Source organism: Vombatus ursinus, unplaced genomic scaffold, assembly GCF_900497805.2.
Source record: "Vombatus ursinus unplaced genomic scaffold, bare-nosed wombat genome assembly UNPS02014775.1, whole genome shotgun sequence".
Classification (NCBI taxonomy): Eukaryota; Metazoa; Chordata; class Mammalia; order Diprotodontia; family Vombatidae; genus Vombatus; species Vombatus ursinus.
Window position 1 is genome coordinate 14,916,548 of NW_020954553.1, and position 27,477 is coordinate 14,944,024.

At 43.2% G+C, this 27,477-nt stretch overlaps 1 protein-coding gene and 1 long non-coding RNA gene across 2 annotated transcripts in view; both read left to right on the forward strand.

Annotated features, from left to right (window-relative positions):
• The first annotated feature begins 208 nt into the window (after positions 1-208).
• LOC114044954 lies at positions 209-18,075 on the forward strand. The gene is made up of 5 exons (XR_003569316.1): positions 209-352; positions 504-609; positions 8,220-8,305; positions 16,465-16,582; positions 17,592-18,075. It is a non-coding gene; the product is annotated as an uncharacterized LOC114044954 (long non-coding RNA).
• Positions 18,076-19,305: 1,230 nt separating this feature from the next.
• Positions 19,306-27,477, forward strand: part of TMEM35B (transmembrane protein 35B) — a 17,606-nt gene continuing 9,434 nt past the window's right edge. The window contains exon 1 of the mRNA XM_027864670.1: positions 19,306-19,462. Coding sequence (XP_027720471.1) covers positions 19,352-19,462 — 111 coding nt within the window. The 5' untranslated portion in view covers positions 19,306-19,351. The remainder of the gene's footprint in view (positions 19,463-27,477) is intronic.

Consider the following 27,477-nt stretch of genomic DNA (forward strand, 5'->3'; position numbering starts at 1 on the left):
GAGGACTTCTGGGTCTTTCTATCTGTTTTGCATCTGACCTTTCTTGCACAGGTTCTAGCCCCTAATTAGAGTGTGAGCTGCTTAAGAGCTGAGACTTCCTTCTTTTTTTTTAAATTTTTATCCCTAGTACTGAGCACAGTGCTTGGCATATAGTAAGTGATTAATAAGCGCTTTTCATTCATTCAGGCATGCATCTCTCATTTGTCTTTCTGGCCACCCACCATTTTTATTTTTTAATTTTTTTTTGCAGATTGTGGGGGTTTGAGTCACATCACTGGAAATCTATTGGTGCTAAAAAAGATGGATTTTATGTCAGATAGCCAACCAAAAACTTTAAATACAAGGCAGTATGGTAAGAACACTGGCCTTAGGAGCAAAAAGTTGAGTTCTAGTGATGATGCCTACTAAGCTGAGCGACCCTGGGCATAGAACTTCCTTCTTTTGAAATAGTTTCCTTTTCTGAGAAAAGAGGATTACTAATTTTCCTATTATCTACCTTACAGAGTTGTTATGGGGAAGATGCCTTGTAAACCTTAATGCATTATATAATTGGGAACTACTGTCGTCACCATATTTTACTAAGTGGAAAGCAGAGCTCAGTTGAATCTGGTAAGTGGGGGAGGAAACGGTTGAGCCCTCAAAGGTAGTTACTGCCCGTGTGGCATTGCCCTGACTCTAAAGCCCTGTTCTCTGCCCCTCCTGTTGCTGTTTCCTGGGTCTGAGCCATGGCTTTCCAAGCATCAGGGGAGCTGAGGGTGCTCTGCACAGCAGGTGGCAACAGGCGGGCAAGCGGTAAATGTGTGAGGTTGGCACTAACGCCCACTTGGCAACGGTAACCACTTCCCCTCCTTCTCCTCCTCCAGGCCCTGCACCAGCTCTAGGCCATATGTGGAATGTGGGGAAAAAAAAGACTGTTTGTATATCTCCCCCAACCCTCAAACTGGAATGGAATGTTACCGAAGTTGGTTCACATGCTTTCCTTTGGGGAGTGGGAGGCTGTAAGTGATTAAGGTTGCTGTAATCCAGGGGTCTGAGCGTCTTGGCTTCATAGAATCTCAGAGTTGGGAGGGATATTAAAAGTCAACCATTATATTAACTCATATTTCCATAGCATTATAGAACATACAAAGAGCTTTCCTTGAGACAGTTATCAAGGCCAAACTCTAATGGTACCCGAATTCTCTCTATGATAGTCAGTCTTTGCTGGAAGACCTCCAAGGACGGGAAGGTCAGTAATTCCTTACTAGCTGTGTGACTTTGGGGAAATTACCTTATCTCTCTGAGTGTCTGTTCTGTCATCTTTCAAATGGTGATGATAATACTAACACAACCTATTGTTTTGGTAGGCTTACCTTGGAAGTTTTAAAGGGCTGTGGAAATGAATGCCATTATCATTATTATCATCATCAGTAGCCTCTTCCATTTCTGGAGTGGTCTGACTGTTGGAAAGTCAATCTGTGACAGGTGGAATGACTTTGCCCAGTGATAAAACCTTGGGTGGAGGAGGATGGAAGGAAGAAAGGATACCTATCAATCAATCAGTCAGTAAGCATTTATTAAGCACCTATGTGCCAGGCACTGTGCTAAGCACTGGAGACACAGTACAAAGAGTGAAAAGATCCCTACTTGCAATGAGCTTATGTCCTAAGGGAGCAGACAATGAAAACACAAAAATATATGCAGTATGAATACTAAGTTAATAAATATATTACATATTATATTATTATACTATAATAATATTGATTTACAATTTATAATATTATACATTTAACTACAAAATCATTAAATACAAGATAGTTTGGGAGGAAAGGCACCAGCACTTGGGGGAATCAGGAGTCTGCAATATGGGGTCTGAGTTGCATCTTAGAGGAGGACAGAGGTAAGGGAAGAAGTGCATTCCAGGCATGGGGGATGGCCGGTGTGAAGGCATGGAAATGGGAGATAGAGTATTGTGAAGGAGGGAGGGAGGGGGGAAGAGGGAGAGAGAGAAGAGAGAGAGAGACAGAGATAGAGAGAGACAGAGAGACAGAGACAGAGAAAGGAGAGACAGAGACAGACAGAGAGACAGAGAGAGAGGAGAGACACAGAGACAGAGACAGAGAGAGAGAGACAGAGAGAGACAGAGACAGAGAGAGAGAGAAGAGAGAGACACAGACAGAGAGAAGAGAGAGACAGAGACAGAGAGAGAGACAGAGAGAGACAGAGACAGAGAGAAAGAGAAGAGAGAGACACAGAGACAGAGAGAAGAGAGAGACAGAGACAGAGAGAGAGACAGAGAGAGAGAGGAGAGAGACAGAGACAGAGAGAGAGAGAGGAGAGAGACAGTGGCAGAGAGAGACAGACAGAGAGAGATATTCACTGCCTTGCAAAGTATGGGAGAGGGTGTAGTGTTTAATAAAGCTGAAGATATAGGTTGGGACAAGATTATAAAGGGCTTTAAGAGCTAAACAAAGGAGTTTATGTTTTATTCTAGAGGCAATAAGAAGTCATTGGAGTTGGTTGAGTAGGGGACTTTCACGGTCAGGTTACAGCTTAAGGAAAATTTCCTTGGCAGCTGTGTGGTGGATGGACTAGAAGGGGAGAGACCCAGGCACCGACCAATGAGGAAGGAGGCTGTTGCAGTGATCTAGGAAGAGGTAATGAGGGCCTGAACTAAGGTGGAGAAAAGGGGTCTTTGAGAGAGGAGTTATAAAGTTTGGGCAAGTTTGGGCAACTGATTGGACTTGTGGTGTGAGGGAGCTTGAGGATTTATAGATAGTGATGTCTTTGACAAGAATTGAGAAGTTTGAAAGAGGAAAGAGTTTAGGAGGAAAAATAATGAGTTCATTTTTGAAGATGTGTTTAAGATATCCCTGGGACATCCAGTTTCAAATATCCAACAGCAACTGATAATTCGAGACTAGGGTTCAGGTGAGAGACTTAGCCTTGATATGTAGGTCTAGGAGTCATCTGCATAGAAATGATAGTTAAACCCTATCCAGGTCACAGTTCTTTGGAACCCTGGTCTATGCACAATAATAATAATTATCACAATATTAATAACAGCAACTAACATTTACCTACTATGTCCTAGGTACTGTGCTAAGTTCTTTATAATTATTATCTTATTTGATCCTCACAACAAGCCTGGGAAGTAGGCGCTAGACAAGAATTGGAAAGCCAAAACAAAATAGGTTTCCAAGTAGTGAAAATTAATGTCATATATCTTAAAATCCCTGCACTGTAATGATAGAAGAGCATAGCCTCCATCCCACCCCGCCTCCCTTGGTTTAACACATTATCATTCAATAGTCAGTTTATTTAGACATTTGGGTTTAATGGCTGTCTTATCTGAAAAAAAAAACTCATAAAGATCTATCTATCTATCCATCTACCTATCTATTATATATGTGCATATATACACACATAGATATAAAGATGTATATCTTTATGTATAGAGATAAAGATATGTAGATCCAAATTTATGATGTGCATTGTTGGCTGCACTTACAAAACAGTGATTCTCCTTTATCCAAATAATTCTACCAAGCTTGGATAACTGTTTTTGAAGCCTACTGAAGGTTAAAAGCAATGAATTCTAAATTGTGAGTGGAGAGGACAGCTATAAGTAGATATACCAATAGAAGTAGAAGCATGGGGGAAAACCCCCCAAGCAGATGTAATTCTGGCTTGCGGGAGGCCAGAAAGAAACAGGAGAAAAGAGGACTTGAGCCACATAAGAAAATCATGAAGATTCATGTACATAAAAAAAATCACGTAGATATCTAGGAAGAGTCTCATTTAGTGAAGTAGGTCAGAAATTAAATTTGGGGAGGAGAAAATTGTCAAAGTTGAGGGGAAATTTGAAGGAGGAGAATCTCTAGATGCAAATTATGGTCCAGAGTCTAAGAAAAGTAAGATCAAGGACAATTAAAGAAAATATACAAGGATTAAAGAGTATAACAGAGAATTAGAGGGTAGGGGTTAGAACCCGAAGAGGTAGATTCAGGGTTAAGGAGAAAGTAGTTGGAGAGACAAGGTAAGGTAAGTAAGAAAAGGTACATGGAACAAATAGAGAGTTAAGTAAATTGATAGATTGGATTAAGGGTTGGAACAAGTTGGTTGTTAAAGAGTTTTAGCTTTTAAAAATTAATAATTGGATGTTAAAAGTTTTACTTTTAAAATTAATAATTGGACATAAAAGTTTTACTTTTAAAAATTAATAATTGGATATAAAAAATTTCACTGAGGTACTTAGGGTTGGGGCATAAGCACCCACAAGTAGTTTCAAGGAACAAGGCTAAAACCTCAACCATTATGGATGGTAGCAGAAACTGTGCAGTGACTAGCATCAAGTTTACCACTTTTGTATTTCTGCCACAGTTAAGTGACTATTATCTGTGTTCTAAGTGTGGGCTGATCTCCCTCCCGAAGGAAAAAGGGTGAAGAGACAAGAACATCTCTCTGTACTCCATGTTGTTAGGAAGAATGAAGGGGCCTCTAAAGGAAACAAAAGGAAAGCTTCAATGGAGAAAAAAGGGTTTGAGGTGGAGGAGGGGGATAGAGAATGGAAGAGTGTTACACAGAGGAGAAAGAGAAGGAATAGGACATATGCAATTAGAGCTTAAAAGAGACTGAAGGTGCAACTTGAAGAGGATGGAGCTGGATGCTCTGAGGAGAGAGACTACTTTTCTTCCCAGCAATAATAAGGTAGTACTACAGAAACTGTCAGGAATGAGATCATTCAGGCAGGGGCAGAGGAAGAAGAGGAGAAGAATGGTTGGTGATTCCCTGCTCAGGGGGAACTGTCGTGATTGAGATTTTAACAAAACGGCAAGCTGAGGTAGATCTCCAAGAAAGATAACATTTCTTAGCAGGGGTATGCTACCTATCAATAAATGGGTCAATGGCTCACCTTCATTAATGCCAAAGACCCTGAGCAAGAAGACAGTTCCCCTTTTATAGAGTTTGGGGAGTACAGAACAAAGAACAGAAGAAGGTGGATGACATCATGGAATCAAGGGCAACATGATTGGTTACACAGCTAAGGTGAAGAAAACATGATTGGTTGGAAGTTTGATAATGGGGCTAGCAATGACCCCCCCTTTTTATCTCATGAGACTAAGAAGTGCTCTTTGTTTGAGTGACAGTGTGAGATCGTGGCCCAGACTTTTGGACAGCAAATCAGACATCCTTGAAGGATAGCATGGTAGTGTGAAATATCAAGCCCAACTCCCTTTCTGTTCACACATTTCCAAGGTTAGCAAAATTCCTTGAGGCAAGAAAGCTAGATTTAAAAATTTAACCCATTACAGGCCAACTGAACGCAACAAATAACGAGGACTTAAGTAATTACAGGACAAAATCAATGAATTGTAAATAGGATTAATAAGAAAATAATACAGGATCAACCATAGTCTTCTCAGTACCAAGGCAGCTATTTGTTGACCTAAAAACAACAATTGAGTGGTCTCTTGTCTTTTTGGTTCTTGAATCCAAGACATAATCAATCAGTCAATCAATAAACATTTATTGAGTGTTCACTAAGTACCAGGTACTGTGCTAAGCTCTGGGGATACAAAAAGAAGCAAAAGAGATAGTCCCTATTCTCTCTCTCTTTTTTTTTTTTAGTCAATTGGGGTTAAGTGACTTGCCCAGGGTCACACAGCTAGTAAGTGTCAAGTGTTTGGTCTGAGGCCAGATTTGAACTCAGGTCCTCCTGACTTTAGGGCTGGTGCTCTATATACTGAGACACCTAGCTGCCCCCATAGTCCCTATTCTCAAGGAGCTTATAATTTACTGGGGGAGACAACATGCAAACAAATATATAAAAACTATACACAAGGTCAATAGAAAATAATTAACAGAGAGAAGACACTGGAATTGAGAGGTTGGAAAGGCTTCCTGTAGAAGGTGGAATTTTAGTTGGGACTTAAAGGAAGCCAGGGAGGTCAGTAGTGAGAGTAGAGGAGGGAGAGTGTTCTAGGCGTGGAGGAGATGACCAGAGAAAATGTCCAGAACTGAGAGTTTGAATGTCTTGTTTGTGGAACAAGAAGGAGACCATTGTCATGGCATTAAAGAGTACGTTTTCGGCAGAAAGATGAAAGAAGACTGGAAAAGTAGGAGGGGGCTAGGTTATGAAGGGCTTTGAATGCAAAACAGAGCATATTGTATTTGCTCCAGAAGGCAATAGGAAACCACCAGAGTTTACTAAGTGTGTGTGTGTGTGTGTGTGTGTGTAAGAGAGAGAGAGAGAGAGAGAGAGAGAGAGAGAGAGAGAGATGATCAGGCCTGTGTTTTAGGAGAACCACTTTAGTGGTTGAATGGAGGATGGATTGGAGTGGGGAGAGACTTGAGTCAGGGGGGCTATTATGATTGTTCAGCTGTGAGGTGATGAGGGTCTGTACTAGGGAGGTGGTAGTGTCAAGAAGAGAGATATTACAGAGATGTTGCAAAGGTGAAGTCAACAGGCCTTGGCAACAGATTGAGTATGGGGGAATGACAGATAGTGAGGAATCCAGGATGCAAGGTGAGGAATCTAGTTTGTAAACCTGAGGGACTGGGAAGATGGTATTGCCTCTCCAGTAACAGAGAAGGTAGGAGGTAGGGAGGACTTAGGGAGAAATATAATGAGTTTGGTTTTAGACATATTGAGTTTCAGAGGTCTACTGGACATCCAGTTTGGGATGTCTGAAAGGCAATTGGAGGTGTGAGAATGGAGGTCAGCAGAAAGAATGGGGCAGGAAAGGTAGATTTGAGAATCATCAACATAGAGATGGTAATGAAATCCATGGGAGTTGATGAGATCAATAAGTGAAGAAGTATTAGAGGGAGAAGAGAACAGGGCCCAGGACAGAATCCTGAGGAACAACTACAGTTAGAGGGTGTGATCTTGATGAGGACCCAGCAAAGGAGACAGAGCAGGAGTGACCAGATAGGAAGGAGGAGAACCAGGCGAGAGTGATATCCTGAAAACCTAGAGAGAAGAGAGTATCAAGGAGGGGAGAGTGATCAACAGTGTCAAAGACTGCAGAGAGACCAAGGAGGCTGAAGATTGAGGAAAAGCCATTGGATTTGGCAACTAAGAGGTCATTAGTAACTTTGGAGAGAGCAGTTTTATAACAAAGAATCTCCTGAGACTTACCAAAAAAGGATGAAAACTGTTTACTCCCGATGGTTCCCATGGGTGCAAATGGACTTTCAGAAAGAACCTAAAAGGCAGTGTTATTAATTGTGAACTGTGAGACAGGAAACTGAAGACCATAAGGACAGAAGCTGGGTTTTACTCACTGTTGCCCATTGAAGGCAAAGGATACAGAAGAGTAAAATTAAACTGGGAATTGAAGAACTGGCCGAGGTGTCTAAAAATGGGATTTGGATTTTGGCATACAATATAGTGTTGGCAGACTTCTGACCACACCTAACAAAAGGTTGGTTTGCCAGGTGTCTTAAAGGTCTAATGAAAAAGGCTTGACACTGAAAGGGATGGAATAAAGAGAAGACTGCCTATGTATATCACCCAAATTAAATATAATAGATGGTGGTTGTTGTACTTTGTAAACAAAGAGGATCAAAATGACATCACTATGTTGGGGTTAATATACTGTGTCTGACTGTAGTTGATCAGACTAATATGAGCTCAGAAGGTTCTACCACAGGTGAGGCACAAAAAATTCACATGAACATTTGGAATAGAGATGTCTCTAAATTTGCACATCTCTTGTTTCTTTTGAACTACTGAAATTCTGCTTTGCTCATAGAGCACAGAGCTTTCTTTGATGAGGGCATGCCATGCTGGGTGGTCCTGTGCCAGTACCTCCCATGTCTCAATCCATTCCAAAGTTCTTCAGAGATACCTTGAGAGTATCCTTGTATCACTTTTTCTGACCACCATGTGAGCACTTACCTTGTGTGAGTTCTCCATAAAATAGTGTTTTAGGCAAACATACATTTGACATTCCAACAACATGGCCAGCCCATCAGAAATGTGCTCTCTGCAGTAAAGTTTGAATGCTTGGCAGTTTAGCTCAAGAAAGGACCTCAGTGTCCAGTACCTTATCTCACCAGGTGATCTTCAGAATCTTACTAAGACAATTCAAATGGAAGCAGTTTAGTTTCCTGGCATGGCACTAGTAGACTGTCCAGATTTCACAGCATACAATAATGAAGTCAGCACAATGGCTGTGTAGACCTTCAGTTTGGTAAGCAGTCTAACACTTCTCTCTCACACTTTCCTTTAGAGCCTCCCAAACACTAAGCTAGCTCTGGAAATGTGTGTATAAATCTCATCATTTGTGTGTACGTCCCTGGAAAGTTTTCTGCCAAGGTAAGTGAACTTATCCACAGCATTCATAATTTCTCTATTTGCTATCACTGATGGTGTGATGCTGACTGGTGGAGAACCTTTATTTTTCTGGTGTTGTCAGGCAAAATTAGCACAAGCAGCAGAGAATCCATCTGCACTTTGTTGCATCTCAGCTTCAGAGGCTGCATTGTTTGCACAAAAAAAAAAAATCAGTAAACAAAAAGTCATGTAACAACTCTCCCTCCACTTTTGTCTTGGCTTTTAGCTTTTTCAAGTTCAAAAATTTACCATCAGTGCTGTAGCTGACCTTGATACCTTTTTTTGTCTTCATTAGAGATGTCTGACAACATCACTGAAGACATTATGCTAAAAAAAATGCATGGGAGCACTGGCCCTGTAGTCAAGAGGACCTGAGTTCAAATCTGGCCTCAGAAACATATAACACTCATTAGCTGTGTGACTCTGGGCAAGTCAGTTAACCCCAATTGCCTCACCAAAAAAAAAAAAAAATTCTGTTTAAAAAAAAAAGCATGGAAGCAAACACATAAACCTGCTTCACATCATCATAATCCAGAACGCAGGCAAGCATGCTGTTATGGAACTAAATATTATGGATATAGAAGAACCCACCCCGCAAAGAAAAGAAAAGGAATAACAATGGAGACACCTAGACATTCATAGAAGACAAAATCCAAAAAATTAACCAGCATTAAAACCCATGGCCTCAAGTGTCTATACACAAAGGTCCAAAGTTAAGGTAACAAACAAGATGTACTTGAAGTCCTAACACAAAAGGGCAAATGTGAGTTCATAGGAATTACTGTGACTTGGTGGGTTGAAATCTATGACTGGATGATGGCTCTGGTTAGGTATGCTTTTACAGAAGAAACAGGATAGGTAAAAGGGAATGGGGTGTAGAGTAGCATTGTCTATTAAGTAGGTATACTCGTGAGGAAATCCAAGAACCAGAGGGAAGAGATGAGATGGAGAGTATTTGGGTGAAAGTAAAAAGGGATTTTTGAAAGAGAAGGGGATTTTTGTCATCAGAGAATGCTACAGATCACTTGGATAGAAAGAAGAAATAGATAAGAAATTTGGGAAATAGATGAAAATCCAGCAGAGGTATCATATAGTTGAGATGGGGAGCTTCAATTGTCCAAGCTGTCTCTGCCAAAAGCAGAGCATATGATAACTTTTGAATTGTCATAATGATAATTTCCTCCTTCAAAAAGTACAAGAACCAAGGGGCAGCTAGGTGGTGCATTGGATAGAGCACTGGCCCTGAAGTCAGGAGGACCTGAGTTCAAATCCAGCCTCAGACCAAACACTTGACACTTACTAGCTGTGTGACCCTGGGCAAGTCACTTAACCCCAAGTGCCTAAAAAGAAAAAAAAGTACAAGAACCAATAAAGGGAGATTGTGTTCTGAATCTGATTCTCATTAATAAGAAAGAACTGGTTGCTGAGATGGGAATGATGGGAGTTCTGGGAGACAGTGATCACTCCTTCCTAGGATTTGTAATTGAGGGGAGGAAATCTGAGAATAGTCTAGAAAGCATCCTAGGCTTTGGGAAAGTAGATTTTAAAAGGTTCAGAGGAAAGACAGGCAGAGCCTTACAGAGCAGGGAAAATCAACTCAGGAAGGATGGAAGAGGCGGAAGAATGAAATGATGAAGACATAAAGGAAACTATTTCAATGAAAAGGGAAAAAAATGGAATTTGTCTAAAGACAGATGTTGATGCACAGGGAACTCACTAACTAATTGAGATTTTAAAAAGAAATCTACAGAAAATAAAGGCTAGATAAAAAGGAGGTGAATATGACAGCATAGCACGGTCCTATAAAAATAATGTGAGAGGTTTATATTTGATCCTGGAAGCAGTAGGGAGACTTTATTGAGTTTCTTGAGTTGGGAGTACCATGGTCAGACCTGCACTTTAGGAAAATTCACTTTGGCAGCTGAATGGAGGATGGATTGGAGTGAGGAGAGTCTTGAGGAAGGAAGAACAATAGGAAGCCTGTTCTAAAACTCAGAATAAGCTGAGGCTGATGGTGGAAGTTAAGGACAACAAAAGGTGTTTTTTTTTCAAAGCTATATTGGAAGGAAAAGGAAGATCAAAGAGAGCCCCTTGCTTGGGGCAGATCGAATGACAAAAATTGACAAAGGAGAGAAGACAGAGTTTCTCAATTCTTATGTTTTTGTCTTCTCTACAAAGGAAACTAACCTTTAAATTGGAAATGACAAAACAAAAATGACTAATAGGGAGTTTAGGGCCAAGATAAGTAATGAGATAGTAGGAGAGCACCTAGCTGCCCTGATGAATTCAAGTCATCTGGCCTAGATCATGAAAGAACTGGGAGCTGTGATTGATGAGTCACCATTAGTCAGTCAGTCAACAAGCATTTATTAAGCCCTTAGTAAGAATCAGGAACCAACTAAGCAGTGCTAGGAAAACAAAGAAAGGCAAAAATAGAGTTTCTTTCCTCAAAGAGCTCAGATTCTACTGGAGGAGACAACATGCAAATAACTATGTACAAGCTAAATATGAGCAGTGTAAATGGATGGTAATGTCGAAGGAAAGGGACTAGAGAGAAGGAAGGGTGTAAAGATTTACTGCCGAAGGTGGAATTTGCGCTGAATCCTGAAGGAAGCTTGGAGGCCAAGAGAAGGGATGAAGGGCATGAGGGGCAGCTGGGGAAATGCATGGAGTCAGGAGATGGAGTGTCCTTTGTGAGGAGTAGTAGGTCAGTGTAGCTAGATTGTTGAGTGGGTAGAGAGCAGTAAAGGTAAGAAATCTGGAAATGTAGGAGGGGGCCAGGTTGTAGAAGGCTTTAAATGCTAAACTAAGAATTTTATATTTGATCCTGGAGGTAATAGGGAGTGATTGGAGTTTATTGAGTTGGGGGTGGGGTGGGACATGACCTGTATTTTAGGTAAGTTCACTCTGGCAGCTGAGTGGAGGATTGATTGGAGTGGGGAGAGTCTTGAGGTAGGAAGAACAATTGGAAGGCTATTGCAATACATGTGCCAAGAGATGATGAAGGTCTATATTAGGGTGGAGGCTCTGTAAGTGGAGAAGAGACTTAGATGAGAGATAATAATGACAGTAACAATAATAATAGCTAACATTTATGTAGTACTTTCTATGTGCCAGGCACTATGCTAAACATTGTATAATTATTATCTCTTTTAATCCTCACAACAACCTTGGGAGGTAGGTACTATTACTATTCCCATTTTACAAATGTGGAAACTGAGGCAGAGGTTAAGTGACTTGCTCAGGAGGCCACATCTGAACTCAGATCTTTTTTAACTTCAGGCTTAACACTCTATCCACTGTAACACCTGAAGGTAAAAATGACAAGATTTAACATCAGATTGGATACTTGAGATGAATGTGAGTGAGGAGACAATGATGACACCAATCTTGGGAGAATGGGAGGGTGGTAGTACCCTTAATGGTAATAGGAAGAAGGGAAGGTTTGGCTAAAGATCTTGGAAAATGGAAGAGGTACCATAAGATTAAAGAAGGGCAACTATTGACCTGATTCTTAAAAAAAGAAAGAAAGAAAAAAAAAAGAACAGAATTTGCAAACTATAGGTCAATGGACTTGACTTTGATTCCTGGGAAAATCCTAGAATGGATCATTAAAGGGATGGTTGTCAACATCTAGAAAGGGAAACAGAGATTACCAAGAGCCAGCATGGCTCATCAAGAACAAATCATCAAAAAACCAACTTTAAATCTTTGTTTGATAGGTTTACTAGACTAGACAGATTTACTAAACTATGGATTTAATTTACATAGATTTTAGCAAAGCTTTTGGTAAAGTATTTCATTCTTGTGGAGAACATAGAGAGGCATGGATTAGGCAATAATACAATGAGAGGGATTCAGAACTGGTTGGATGGCCAGGCTCAGGGGGTCATTGTTAATGGTTCAACGTTAGTGTGGCAAGAGATCTCCAATGGAGTGCCTCAGGAATGTGGGTTTGGCTTGTCCTGTTTACCATTTTAATCTTGGATATAGGGAAAGATCTTCTGTTCATCAAGTTTGCAGATGACACTAAGCTGGGAGGGAGAGCTAACAGTGGAAGACAGAGAAGAGATCCGAAAGGATATCAATGGGCTGGAACATTGGGTTGAATTTAATAAGACGAAATCAATTTGTGATAAATGCAATGACTGATAATGTAAAGCCAACTACCCAAACATAAGATGGGGGAAGCATGGATAGACAGAAATTAGTCTGAAAAAAAAGTTGTGGCATTTAGTGGACTCCACGATCGATACGAGTAAGCAATGTGTCAGTCAGGCAATAAGCATTTATTAAGCATCTACTGTAGGCACTCTCCTAAGCCCTGGGCATATAAAGAAAGGTAAAAGACAGTCCCTGTTCTCAAGGAACTCAGAGTCTAATGGTCATAAAATCTAATGCAATGTTGGGCTTTGTTGATAGTGACAGCTTCTAGGAATTGGGAGGTGAGAAATTCACTGCACTATCCTCTTGTAAGATCTCATATGAAATGTTGTATTCATGGTTTGAGAAGGACATTGATTAAAAACAAAAGGATATTGATAAACTGGAAAACGACCAGAGAAGGTCCTTGGGTCCATATCCTATGAGGATTGGCTGGAAAAACTGGATATTTAGGTTGGAAAAGACTCAACTATTTGAAATGTCTATCACATGGTGGAGGGATTTGATTTGTTCTGTTTGGCCACAGAATGAAGAGCAATGGGTGGAAATTATGAAGAGGGAAATTTAGTCTCAATGTCAAGAAAATTTTTTTCAACAATTATTGCTGTCTCAAAGTGGAATGCGCTGCCTCTCAGGAGGTGGTGAGTTCTCCTTTCTCAGAGGTCCTCAAGTAGAGGCTAGATGACCATTTATAGAGTATGTTGGCAGGGTCAAACTCAAATAGAAATAGATTTCTTTGGGGCATATTGACCTAAAAACCACAAATGACATTATCTATATTGTTTATTTATTTTGTTTAACATTTCTCAATTACATTTTAATCTGGTTCTATGGCTCTTGGGAGTTTGGCTGGCTATACCGGCTGCTGCTTTGAGTCTGACCCCTGTGAGGTATGTTATAATAGGGAATCCTTTTGTGGTCATTTGGTCCCTCTTGTCTCACCAGCCCTGGAGGGTACCCAGGGAATATTACAAGGCAAATCAGTTCAGTGAGCAGGCCTCAAAGCACTAAGAAAAGCCGAAATTGTTCTGGCTCAGAGATGGTTTCTAACCTATAAGCTTAAGGCGGGAGAGAGGATGACAAATGGAAATTGAGACTGGAAAAGTCCCAGAACCATTGCTGATGTGATCTTTTTTCTTTCTGAGTCCTGAGATGGAATTCAGGACAACAAGGGTCTCCAACCCCTGTTCTCCGACTTAATTCCTTATGTGATCTTGAGAAAGTCATTTTCTCTTTCTGGTCCTCAGTTTTCCCAGCATGAAAGGTTTCTTAGTTCCCTTCTAGCTCTGCCATTCCATATTCTAGTCATAAGATCTTTTCTAGCTTTGACATCATATGCACTAAGGGCCCGTCTAGACCTGCCGTTCTGAGTCTCTGATAAGGGACAATGGCATTGTATTCCAGAAAGGAGGAGTTTCCTGGGATGGCCTGGGTTCAGTTAACACAGGGGTTTACAGCTGGCGGCCCTCTCCAGAACTTACTAGCTTTGCTTAAGCTGCTGTGGAGTCTGGGCAGCTTGAAACTGTCCAGGAGTTTGGGAGATGGGAACGCAGCCAAGTCTTGGGTATCTGTGTACAGATAAATGAAATCCACAGATCATCCCTTAAGTTATTACTTGGAGCCTCCCTCCCATCCCTGTATAAGCTGCAGAATTGCCAGTTTGCCTCTTCTCTTCCTCCTCTTCTCCCTCCCTTCCCTCTGCCCTCTCCTCTCTACCCTTCTCTTCTCTCCTCTCTTTCCCCATACCCCTTCTCTTTTCCTTTCCTTCCCTTAGCAAGGACCACAAAAATGGGTCACAGATAGGGAATGTCGCCTGAGCTCACCATGCAGAATTGGCAGAGGGTCCAAGCTTCCTCCACCCAGCCCTGGGGAAGTGCTAATAAAGCCCCAGGTTACTCTCCGGGGTGTAGGCCCATGCCCATGCCCAACATGTCCTGTTGACACCACTTATGTCAGGAAGGGTTGACCCTCAGACTGGATCACCAGCTCAGAAATTTGTAGCTGTTATTTGTGAGGGTATGTATGGGCAGCTGTCTCCCCAATGCATTGTGTGCTGTGGCGTTGGGGACCTTGATCATATTCAGCTACCCGGAGGAAGGGTAGGCATCCTTTGCACCTCTTCACCAAGAGGGAGCTTCCTGTCTCTCAGTGTCTTCTGAAGCTGACCACCCCAATAGGAGACTGAAGCAACTCTGAGAAACGAGTTTCTGAAAGCTGTGCCTACTGATGCTTTTCCATCTATCATTTATATCATCTATCTATATGTGATCCACTTCCCAATTATCTGGAGAAAAAGGCTGTACAGGAAGCCTCCAGGCCCAGGTAGAATCCTTATCCAAAGGGTTCTCCTGGAAGCTTTCCCAAGGCAGAATTCTGACTAGATTTCACAACTTTATCCCCCACCTGTGGTTCGGAGAGTGAATCCCTGGACAAAAGCTTTGAGGATTGGACAGAAAAGAAAAGACTCAGGAAAGAGCTGCTTGCACACAACACTCTGGGCCTCCTTTTTAGCCCCATTTAAGGGAACAGTGTTCCATCTGAGTTTTGAGTCTGAGGCAGGAAAGCTGGGGATGGAGATGGGGTGGAGGGGGGTGGATTGCCCACATTTTCAAACCTGAGATGGGGAGACTTAGTACCCAGATTCCTGGGTTACATTTCTACTTAGTCCCTATGATAACAATTTACATTTCTGTAGCATTGTTAATGTTTATCGAAATACTTTCCTCCAATGGAAGGAATGACGATTCAATTCAACTTCTGTGGTTTTTCAGGCCTGGGATTTCATGGGTATAGGGAGCTCCCAGTGAAGATATCCTTCTCTTAATGCAGCCCAGCAACTGTTCTGCTGTTTTCAGTCTTAGAGAATTCCTGGTGGTCCTAAGGGGTTTGGTGGCTTGCTCAGAGTCTCACAGCTGGTGTGTGTCATAAGGGGGTTCTGGCCTCCAGGTGCTCCTGACTCTGAAACAGGTTTTCTACTACTATACCAGGCTTCCTTTCACATTAAGTGCTACTAAGCATGAAACATTTTGCCAAGCCCTGGGGGGTACAAAGGCAAAAAGGCAACAAACAGTCCCTGCTCTTAATAATAATCGCTTTTACATAGTGCCTTAGGGTTTGCAAAGCACTTTTAAAATATCTCATTTTATCCTTACAACAATGCTGGGTGGTAAGTGCTATCATTATCTCCATGTTACAGTTGAGGGAACTGAGGCAGATATCGGTTAAGTGACTTGCCCAGGGTCATACAACTAGTAAGTGTCTGTGGCAGGATTTGAACTCCCATCTTCTTGACTCTAGGCCAGGCTTTCTTTTCATTTCACTGTCTACCTGACTGCCTCAGAAGGTTCCATTCCACTGAGGAGATACAACATGTACAGGTATACATGAATCATATGTAAAATGTTTTTAAAGAAGGAGAGAACTCTAATGGCAGACTCTAAAGGCCTCTTGGAGGATGTGGAACCTGAGTGGTGGAAAGAGTATTGGATTTGAAGCTAGAGCACCTGTGTTTGCTTTAGTTTTACAGATGAAGGGGAAGTGACTTGCAGAGACAGGACCTGAGCCCAGGTATTCTGACTCCAAGTCTAGCAGTCTTTTCTTATTTTCTTTTTGAAGGCAACTGTGATTAAGTGACTTGCCCAGGGTCACACAGCCTAGTACATGTCTGAGGCTGGATTTGAACTCAGGTCCTCCTGACTCCAGGGCCAGTGCTCTATCCACTGTGACACATAGCTGCCCCTCTAGTAGTCTTTTCTAGATACCTTCTTGCCATGCATTCTTCCTCGGCCTTGTTTCCCTATCTCGAAAGTGGGTAAGAATTGAGATTTGTGGGAAACGGTATCATGTGCAAATGGAAGAGGGAGTGACTAGCCCTCTAAGTGAAGGCTGCTCAGACACAGGGTTCTCCCTTCCCCAGCCCCAGCTGGTATCATCAAGTTTTCCATGATGAAAGCCCTAAGAAATCATGTTTTCCTCAGCCAGACAGCCAGACAGACAGCCAGACCCCAGGGCCTGCCTACAAGCCCTGCAGGGAGGACGAAGAAGCCCTCCGCAAACATGGAATACCATGGAAACGCCAGAGCAGCAGCTTCAGAGGTGAGCTGGGCCCCGGGAAGAGACCGCAATCACCCCCTTACAAGTGGGGGCAGGTGATTATCCTGCACTGAGGAATTTTAGGTTCTTCAGTCAGGGGCTTGGAGACAATGGGGAGTGAGAGCTGGGCGGAGGACCTGAGATAGGCAGACAGTGAGAGACAGAGACTCTGAGAGGAAGACCCAGGCAGTGAGAGACACTGAGACAGAGACCCTGAGAGACAGAGATGCCAAGAGGGAGACTGAGAGACAGAGACCCTGAGAGGAAGACCCAGGCAGTGAGAGACAAAAACCATGAGAGGCAGAGACACAGACATGGGGAGACAATGATGGGGGATAACAAGAGGGAGACTCAGAGGTACAGACAATAAGAGACTGAGTCCCCAAGAGAAACAGAGGCATCAAAAGACAGAGAGGGACAGCAACCTGGAGAGATATAGAGAACGAGAGATAAATCCGATGCAACCCCAGCCAGAAAGCCTGTATTAATTGCTCACTACATGCAAGATACTACTTTGGGTGATGGGGATGCAAAGACCTAATGAAGGAAAGGATCTGCCCTCCGAGATGCTTGCATTTCTTCTGGGGTTGGGGGTGAGAGTGGGCCGGTAGGATACAACATGAAAGCAGACAAGTATACACATGATAATTTGAGGAGGGAGTGAACATTAACAACCCGAAGAGGGGATCAAGAAAGGTTTTCTGTGTAGGAGAGGCTTGAAGGAAGGGAAGGATTCTGAGGCGGGGGTGAAGAAAGAGGAGGCAGAGACACTCGGGAGGCAGACCCAGAGAGAAAGCAAGAACATTGGAAAGTTTCATTTGCCTCAGTTTGGTAATCAGCAGTTATCACCCAAAATAAATTTTCCAAACCCTCTCTCTCTCTCTCTCTCAGCTGCCTCGATGCAAGATGTTACACGTGATTGGGGTTTTTGGGGGGGGGGGGGGGGGGGGGGGGGGGGGCCTTCCATGGAGACAGGCAATGTGTGACTCATCATTTCCTCTCCCTGTTGCAGATGAGAAGAGCCAAGGTTGCCAGGACTGAAAAGCCCAGGAGGAGAGGAGACTACTAAATAAGAACCGGGCACAGAGCTGGGGCTGCTGGGTCTGCAGCGCTTGGCCCTTTGTAGCTCCTGGGGAAATCACTGCCTTCGGATAGCTCTTCCAAAGCCGGGTCTCCTGCTTCCCGCCCCTTGCGTTTGGAATCAGAGCTACTGCTGAGCATCTGAAGCCCCCAAAACAAAATCAGCCTCCCTCAGTCCCTGGCTGAGAGGGATTGCCTAACACCAGGAAGGGAAAAGACAGATCCCTGCCTCTTGGCTGGCTACCTGATCTTGGCTGAGGCTCCCTCTCCATGGTCTGTATCCTACCTAGAGGCTCAGGAGGCTGCTGGGTCGGGCTGGGGTGGGGGTGGCAGGTCCTCCAAAAGCAGTGCAGTCAAGAAAGTTCAAGCCAAGAGGGAGCTAAAGGAAGAAAAAAAAAAAAGGGATGGCTATCTCAGGCCCCAAACACACTCCCCTCCCTAATTACCCAGAGGAGAAACTAAGGGAAAATCAGGGTATTTCAGGCAAAGACAAAAGAATAAAAATAAACATTTCCATTTAACAGTTTACAAAGTGCTTTCCGCACCACAGCCTTGAGAGGCAGGACAAGGATTATTATCTCTATTTTTAATCACAGAATGTCAGCTCTGGGAGGGACCTTCGAACACAGAATGTGAGAGGTGGGAGGGATCTTAGCTCATAGAAGGTCTGAGCTGAAAGGGTTCTTGAAACATAGAATGTCAGAGATGGAAGGGATCTTAGAATACAGTATTTCAGAACTGGGAGGGCTTTCAGAACAAAGAATGTCAGAGCTGGGAGAGCCCTAAGAACACAGAATGTCAGAGATGGAAGGAGCCTTAGAAACTAATATGTCAGAGCTGGGAGGGAGCCTTAGAACACAGAATGTCAGAGATGGAGGGGGCCTTAGAACCTAGTATGTCAGAGCTGGGAGGGACTTTAGAACACAGAATGTCAGAGATGGAGGGGGCCTTAGAACTTAGTATGTGAGAGCTGGGAGGGAGCCTTAGAATATAGAATGTAGAGATGGAGGGGGCCTTAGACCACAGAATGTCAGAGATGGAGGTGCCTTGGAACACAGAATGTCCAAGATGACAGAGCTCTTAGAACAGAATGTCAGAGCAGAGAGGTTGAAGTGCTTGAAGGGCACTTAGGAATCACACAGTGCGTTTTACACAAGAGGAAACGGTGCGGAATGGGGATGTGATTGGCCCGAGGTCACCTACGGGAAGATTATCTCGAATTTCCTTGATCCCACCAAATACTCGCTGTCACTAGACCCTTTGGGATCTCCCTCTGAGCCACAGAAGGAGCTGTGTCTATACTTCAGCTCAGGGCTGGGACGAGAGTGGGCTTCATCCTCTTCTCTCCGTGGAGGGCACTGCTGGGCAGCAGTTTGGAAGCGGGGCGCCTCTGGTCCCAGACTTGGCCACTGAGGTCCTGGTTTCTTCCCCTGTGAAATGGGGACAGGCACGGCCCTCTTTCCTTCCTCTACTTCAATTTGGGCCCAGGGACTCAGACGCTACCGAGTGCCCAGCGCCAGAAAGGGAAGCAAAGGGCGTGGCCCCGGTGCGGAGGCGGGGCCCTGGGGGTGGGGAGTGGGGGGTAGGGGGGCTGGGAGGATAGGGTAGGGGCAGGGCCGGGGGCGGGCAGTCCCCCAGCTGGACTGGGGTCGCTCCCTTCGCTCGGGTCGCCCCGGGCCGGCGCGCGCGGCCATGGAGATCATATTCTGCGGTCTGCGTTTGCTGTTCGGGATCTTCTTCATGCTCACGGGGGTGATCAAGATCTCGGGGCGTCACATCCCGGCCCACGTGTACGCGCAGATGGTGAGCGGCGGGCGGAGGCCGGGGGCGGCTGCAGAAGGGCGGGGGCGGTGCGCGCGCGCGTGCCCACGGAGCGCTGGGTTTTTGGCTTCGCTGCGCTGCCCTGAGCTGTGCCGCACCCCGGGAGGGGTTGGGGGTCTCCGGGCAGGAGACGGGCCCCTCCGCATCCCCTTACTCTATTGCAGAGAGACATCCTTGGCTACCTTGGCAGCCCTCCGAGCCTGCGCCCGCGTGGAAGCTTTAGCTATTACGGGATCTGCCAATTTCAGTGGGCGAAAATAACCCAGGTCTGGGTGTGGTGACCGAGAGGGGAGAGAAAGGGGTCAGATGATGGGGTAGACGAGGCCAGGGCCACTGTCGCTCCCTCCAGGTGGTAGGTGGAGCTGTGCTTCCAGAGACTGAAGGGTGCCTGGGCATTTCAAATTACTTGGATCTTTGCCTGTGGACACTCAAAGAGAGGAGGAATTATAAGATCATAGATTGAGAGTTGGAAGGATCTCAGAGAGCATTTCCCATCTCCTCATTTTACAGATGAGAGAACAGAGGCTCAGTGACATCCCACCTGAGGTCACAATAGAGCCAGCATTTTTAACTCAGGTCCGATTATTTCTAGTGAATGTTTTGTACCTTTGCAAGCTCACAGAGCCCAAGACTGTCAGAAGCAGAAGAAATTCTAGAGTTAGTGAGTCCAATCTAGGTGGCACGGTGGATAAAGCAGAGGGCTTGGAGTCCTCGGACGCTAGCAGTGTGACCCTGGGCAAGTCTCTTTGCCTCAGTGCCCTCACTTCATCTTGTAAAATGGGGATAATAAATAGCACGAGGTTGTCATTAGGATCAAATGAGATAATGTTTGTGAAGCCCTTTGCCAACCTAAATATAGCTGTAGAAATGCTAATTATTATTATTATCATCATTCATTTTACAGCTGGGGGATACTGACACTGAGTTGGGAGTTGGCTTGCTCAGTGACAGCTCCATACTCCTCACCTAATAGAGGCCCGTGATATTAAAGGCAGGTATAGGCACCTTGGGTCAGATTGTACAAATGACAGTGATGGATTTATCCAACTTCCTGGGGGCCTGTGGAGTGGAGGTGGGATGTTTGATGGGAAAGGAAAAGGTGATAATCTCTGCTCTCTTTCATTCTTTCCCAAGACCCCTCAGCTGGGGAGCAAAGTCTGAATTCTGTGGCATCCACTTCACCCTGGCCTCCTTGGTATTCCCCATATAATATCACTCTTTGGCTTTGCCCAGGCTTCCCCCCTCCCCCCAACTCCTGCAATACTCTGTGGACTCACTTCAGCCTCTTAGAATCCCTAATTTACTTTAAGACTTAGCTTAAATGCCATCACTTACAGGAGACCTTCCCTCTCCCCACCTCTTGTTAGTGTTTTCCTTTACCTTTAAAATTATTTTGTACTTACTTTCTATATGTTTGGAGTCAACTTACCTGTGACCATGTTGTCCTTCCTCCCTACCCCCTCCCTGGTAGACTGTAAGATCCTTGAGGGCAAGAACTGGCTCTCTTAAAAATCTTTGTGTCTATCCCAGAGCCTGTCTTAAGCCTTTAATAAATTCTGGAGTGAATTCTCTCAAGTCCCTTGGCTTAGGGGTGGTGGGGATGGGGGTGAAGGTGGAGTTCACTGTGGTCCAGTTGCTGATTTTAGTGATGGAAGAACCCACACTTTGAGTGGGGATATACCCCTGCTCCCTCTTCAGGGTCCTGGCTCTGTCTTATTCCAGTGATGTTGAAAATAACTCCTTGCTTAGCCCTTTACATAACTTCCAGGGTGTATTTATGATCCTCATAACACCTCTGTAGGATAGGAGTTATTAATCCACATTTGAGAGGTGAGGTAATGGGCAATTTCCTTCATTTCTCACTGCCTCCTGGGTTACATCATGAATTCGGCTGGGATTAGAACCCGGTTTTCTTGGCTCCCTGTTTAGGTACCACACTGCTTCCAGGGGACTCCTCACGGGAAGGGAGGATTTGTTCTCCTGTTTTTCAGAAGTTCTTGGGAAGGTCATTCCTGCCGTGTTCCTTGGTGGGGAGTTTGGAGAGGGGAGGTAGGAATTACATTTCCTTCTCCTTGCTACCTAATCACCTGGGCCCTGACCTTCCTTTCCTGGCTTTGTTTAGTTGAGGATGTGGTAGCTGGGCAGTCCAGGGAGTGTGGAAGGGCTGGCAGGACCGAGGATAGCCCAGAACAGGCAGTGCTGGCAGCCGAGTTTAGCCAAGATGGGTCAGGGGCCGTGGTACTTGTTCCTTAGCAGAGGAAGAAGGTTTTTAGTGGATGGCAGTGACAGAGAAAGGGGGCAGGAGCAGTGGTCCATGGAAGTGAACATTAGACTTCAGATATTCGTGGCATCTCCTGCATCAGTATCAGGTGCCAGCTCAGGAAGGTTCCTGGAGACCTCTGTTTTTAAAAAGACCTAAATTTCTTAGGAGGGGCTAATGATGAGGGGGTGGTGGTGAGGTATCCAAGGGTTGGTAAGAATGTGTTGGGTCACCTCGATCTTCTAACCTATCCCACTCCCAATTCTGTTGAAATATCCTCATCCTGTATCTAGCAAATATTAGCCAATATTTATGGCAGACTTGTCTGAAATTATTTGCATGGAAAAAACCCTAGACAAGAGAACTTGTCAAGTCAAGAGAACTGGATTCTAGCCACTAGCTCTGCCAATAACTCCATTTTTGACCTCAGGTGGAGAATCTTGGGAACTTAGTCATAACTTTAATACAGTGGTTTTCGAAGTATGGACAATGGACCCTAGGAGGTGTCCCCCCTTTCAGGGTGTCCATGAAGTCAAAGCTATTTTCCTAATGGTAAGATGTTTTATTTCTCTTATAGTAAGTATCTCATGTGGTAAATATGTAGATATAACCTATATAAACAAAAACTCTTTGAATTCCTCAGTAATTTTCAAGAGTATGAAGGGGACCCGAGACCTGAAAGTTTGAGAACCCCTGTTTTAATACAAGCCCTGTCTGAGGAATTAATTTTTCCCATCTATTAGTATTCTTTTCTTCTTGAAATTACCCTGTGTTTCTTGGTATTTTGTTTTCTGGAGAGGCATGGTGGCTATTATAGTGAACCTGAGGCCAGGAAGAACCTGGTCCAAAACCTACCTCTGACACTTAACAGCTGTGTGACCTCTCTAGGCTTCAGATTCCACATTTGTAAAATGGAGGGAATGAGACTTGTAGAACTTACTTCACAGGGTTGTTGTGAAGGCTGAAAGGAGATCATGCACATAAAGTGATGAGTAAACTTTAAGTTTCATGTAAATGTCAATTGTTGTTATTTACTTCCTGCCCCTGTTGTATGGGGATACTCTAGGGCTCTCTCCTGGGCCTTCTTCTCTTCTGAGTGTTATCTCTTAGTGATCCCATCAGCTCCCATGGTTTTAGCTCATAGATCTATGCAGATACCTCCCTAGTCTACCCATCCAGCCCTTATCTCTTTCCTGAGCTCCAGCCCTGCATTTCCTCTGATATGTCCCATAGGTGTCTTAAACTCAACATGTTCTAAACAGAACCACGAAGCTTTTTTCTCTCTTAAACCTGCCCCTCCTCCTGACTTTCTCATTTCTGCAGAGGACAACACAAATCTAGTCCCCCAAATACACAGCCCACAAAAAACAACATTCTTAACTCTTTATGCTCATTTAAACAACACTGACCCTCACCCCTTTCCACAGTTGATAAGCTGTGAAATCTTGTGGATTCTATTTCCTCTCTACTAACACCACCACCACCCTGGTTCATGCCAATCATCTCTATGTGGATGATTGCAACAGTCTCCTGATTTTTTTCCCTGCATCCAGCCTATCCACTCTCTAACCAATCATCCTTATGGCTACCTAGCTGATATTCATAATGATAACAGCAATAGCTGGCATTCGTGTCGTGCTTTAGGGTTTGCAAAGCACTTTACAAATTTATCTCATTTGATCCTCACAACAATCCTGGAAGGTAGCTGCTATTATTATCCCCATTTTACAGATGAGGAAACTAAGGCAGACCATTTTATTCCCCTGCTTAAGCTTCTGAGGCAGAGCCATTCTCCTATGAATGTTTTGATCAAAGAATATGAATAGACAGTTTTTCAAATGTAGAAATCCAAGCTATCAACAATCATGTGGGAAAAAATGTTCTATAACATTAATGAAAACTTTGAGGTTCTACCCATGAGATTGACAAAGGTGACAGAAAAGGGAAATGACGATTGCTGGAGAGACTGTGAAAAAACAGGCACACTATTGCATTGTTGGTGGAACTATGAATTGGTCCAGCCATTCTGGAAAACAGTTTGGAACTCTGCTCCCAAAGATGCTAAACTGTGCATAAATCCTTTGTCCCAGTGATAGCACCACAAGACCTGTACTCCAAGGAGATTAAAAAAAAAGAAGAAAAGGGGCCTATATTTTAAAATATTTATGGAATTTTTGTAGTGCATGTCTATATTTCCTCCTGGCCCTCTTTTTTCTTTTTTTGGTGCATTTTAAAAAGATATCCCAGTCATCTTCTTTTCTTTGTTGTAGTTTTTTTCCTTTCTTTTTTTTTTTTTTGGCAACCCTAGCTATGGCTCTCTTCTCCCTCCTACCACCCCTCCCCCATTTAAAAAGAAAAAGAAAATTCTGGTAACAAATATGCATAGTTAAGCAAAACAAATTCCTATACTGGCTATGTCCAAAAATATATTCTTTATTCTGCACCTTGAGTTCATCATCTCTCCTTCAGGATGTGAGTAGCTGGCTTTATCACTGGTTCTCTGGAATCCTGGTTGGTCATTGCATCCCTCAGAGTTCTTAAGTCTTTCAAAGTTGTTTTTCTTTACACTGTTGTTATTATTATATGAATTGTTGTCCTAATTCTGCTCACTCCACTTCATTGGTTCATTCTCTGAAACTGTCCCTTTCAGCATTCCTTATAGTGTCATAATATTTCATTACATTCATATACCATCACTGGTTCAACCATTCCTAAATTGCTGAGTATTTCCATTTCTTAGCCACTGTAAAAATTCCATAAATATTTTAAAATATAGGCCCATTCCTTCTTTTTTTGATCTCTTTGGAGTACATGTATCAGTATGTATGCTCCCTCCAAGATGAACCCTGATGAGGTCAAAGAAAATTTTTATGAAGACCTAGAGACCCTCATCATCCATGTGCTGAAAGAGGACAAGCTTATAATTCTGGGTGACTTTAATACCAGAGTAGGCACAGACTACAAGATATGGCAGGGAGTCCTTGGGAGGAATGGAGCAACAGCAGTGATCACTTACTACTGAAGACTAGTGCATCTCATGACCCTCTCCTCACCAACACCGTCTTCCATTTACCTAAATGCAATAAAACTTCATGGATGCATTCTTTCGGCAAACGTTGATATTTAATAGACTATATCCTTGTAAGGAGAAGAGACAGAGAGGATATGAGAGTTATGAAGATGATGTGCGGCACAGATTGTTGGACTGCTTAGACTTACCCTCTTCAAGCTAAATATTTGCATTCAACAAAAGCAGTGGCCCCAAGGCAGGATGACTACCAGAAGACTTAATGTTAACAGATTAGAGCGCTTCAGTAGTTCACTGCTAACTTGGAGGGAAAGCTGAGCCTTCACATGTTTGGCAACAGTAGAGCAAAAAAGGAGTGGGCAGCTTTCAGAGATTTGGTGTACAGCACTGTTATTTACTCATCTGGGCTACAACACTTGTAAACATCAAGATTGGTTTGATGAAAATGATGGGGAAATTCAGAAGCTGCTAAATGAAAAATGAGAACTCCATAGGGTTTATCAGCAGGATAGTTCACCCATCTCTGAGAAGGCAGTGTTTAATTTCATCAAAAGTAAAATGCAAGTGAAGCTTAGAGAGATACAGGATTCTTGGCTCAGTAAGAAGGCAGATGAAATTCAGTTTTACACTGATAGAAACAATCCAAAGTGCTCTTATAATGCTCTGAATGCTATTTATGGGCCAAAGACCTTTGGTGTATCTCAACTACTCAGTGCTGATGGAGTCACATTGATTAAGGATCAGGATAGATAAATAGAGCTGGATAAATGAACACTTTCACAGTGTTCTGAACAGACCATCATCAATCAATGCTGAAGCCATTGGCCATGTACCACAGGTTGAAGTCAGTCCCTCTCTAGCTGAACTTCCAACTGAAGAAAAGATTTTGAATACCATTAAGCTCCTCTTATGCTTGGTGCTGATTCCATCCAGCTGAGATTTACAAGGTGAGGCAGTCCGTTGTGTATACAAAAGTTGACTGAAATTTTCTGGGTTATATGGCAAGAGGAGGTTATTCCCTAGGAGTTCAAGGATGCTTCCATTATCCATCTCTATAAAGGAAAAAGAAATAGATTGTCCTATTACAGTCAGACAGGGAGGGGTCTTCTATCTTAGTTATTGCTGTCAAGATTCTTGTCAGAGTCCTCCTTAATAGGGTTATTCTTCATCTGGAAGATGGTCATCCACCTGAGAGCCAGGGTGGCTTCAGAAAGGGCCAAGGAATGGTTGACGTGGTGTTTGCTGCCAAACAACTCCAGGAGAAATGTCAGGAGCAGAACAGAGATCTGTACACAATGTTTATCTATCTGACTAAGGCCTTTGATACTGTCAGTCGTGAGGGCTTGTGGAAAATCATGGCAAAATTTGGGTTGCCTGGAGAAATTTATCAGTATTTTATGTCAGTTTCAGGATGGCATGCTTGCATGGGTTCTGGATAATGGACAATGCTCTCCTGCTTTCTCAGTCACCAATGGAATGAAGCTGAGCCACCTAGCTGTCTGTAATACTGCTGAAAAGCCTGTAACCCAAAGAAATGAAAAAAGAGGAAAAAGACCTATATGTAAAATGGTATTTATAGCACCCCTTTTGTGGTGGCAAAGAACATTAATTCAGAAATATCTGAACAAATAATGGTATATAAATGTAATAGGATTAGATTATGTTGTAAGAAATGAAGAAAGATGGTTTCAGAGAAGCTTGAGAAGACTTGTATGAATTGATGAAAAATAAAGTGAGCAGGACCAGGATAACAATTTACATAGTAACTTCAGCATTATAAAATTGAACGATTTTGAAAGACTTAAGAACTCTGGTGAACACAATGATCAACTATGATTCCAGATCAATGATGCTTCCCACCTCCTGACAGAGATGGACTCTGGGCACAGAATGAATCATATGTTTTCGGACATGGTCAGTGTGGAAATTTATTTTGCCTCACTATTTATATTTGTTAAAAGAATTTTTCTTTTTCCTTCAGCTTGGGAGTGAGGGAAGTAAATGGGAGGAAGAAAAATAAATGCTTCAGAAGTTAAAAAAAAGACAAGAAACTCTTGGCACTTTTCAAGGCTTAGCTCAAGTGTCAGCTCCTTAAAGAAAACTTTCCTGCTTCCCCCAGTTATTATATTCCCCCCAAATACATTCATTGAACGTTTGTTATTTATTTCTCTGGAAACTGTGAACTGTTCTCCCCTTTACCCCCAGAATGTCAACTCCTTGATGGCAGGGACTGTTGTTTTTGTCATTGTATCCCCTTGTATTTAGTAGGTGCTTTGTTTATTGAATTGAATGGGGAGGTTATACTAGGTGGTCTCTTAAGGTTACCTTTGACTTTTTCATTCTATACACCTGCAATGTGCATGGTATGGTCCTGTGGTTGCCCAAGGTGGTTTTTTCACTAGGGTCACCCAGGTGGTGTAGTGGTTAAAGTGATGGGTCTGGAGTCAGGAAGATAGGAGTTCAAATCCAGCTTCAGACACTCATTAGTTGTACAGTCAGGGGCAGATCACTTGACCTCTATTTCCCTCAGTTTCCTCATCTGTAAAATGAGGATAATAATAGCCTCTACCTCCCACAGTTGTTGTGAGGATTAAATGAGATAACAATTGCAAAGCACTTAGCATAGTGCCTGGCACATAGTAAGCACTATATAGATGTTAGCTCTTCTTCTTCTTCTTCTTCTTCTTCTTCTTCTTCTTCTTCTTCTTC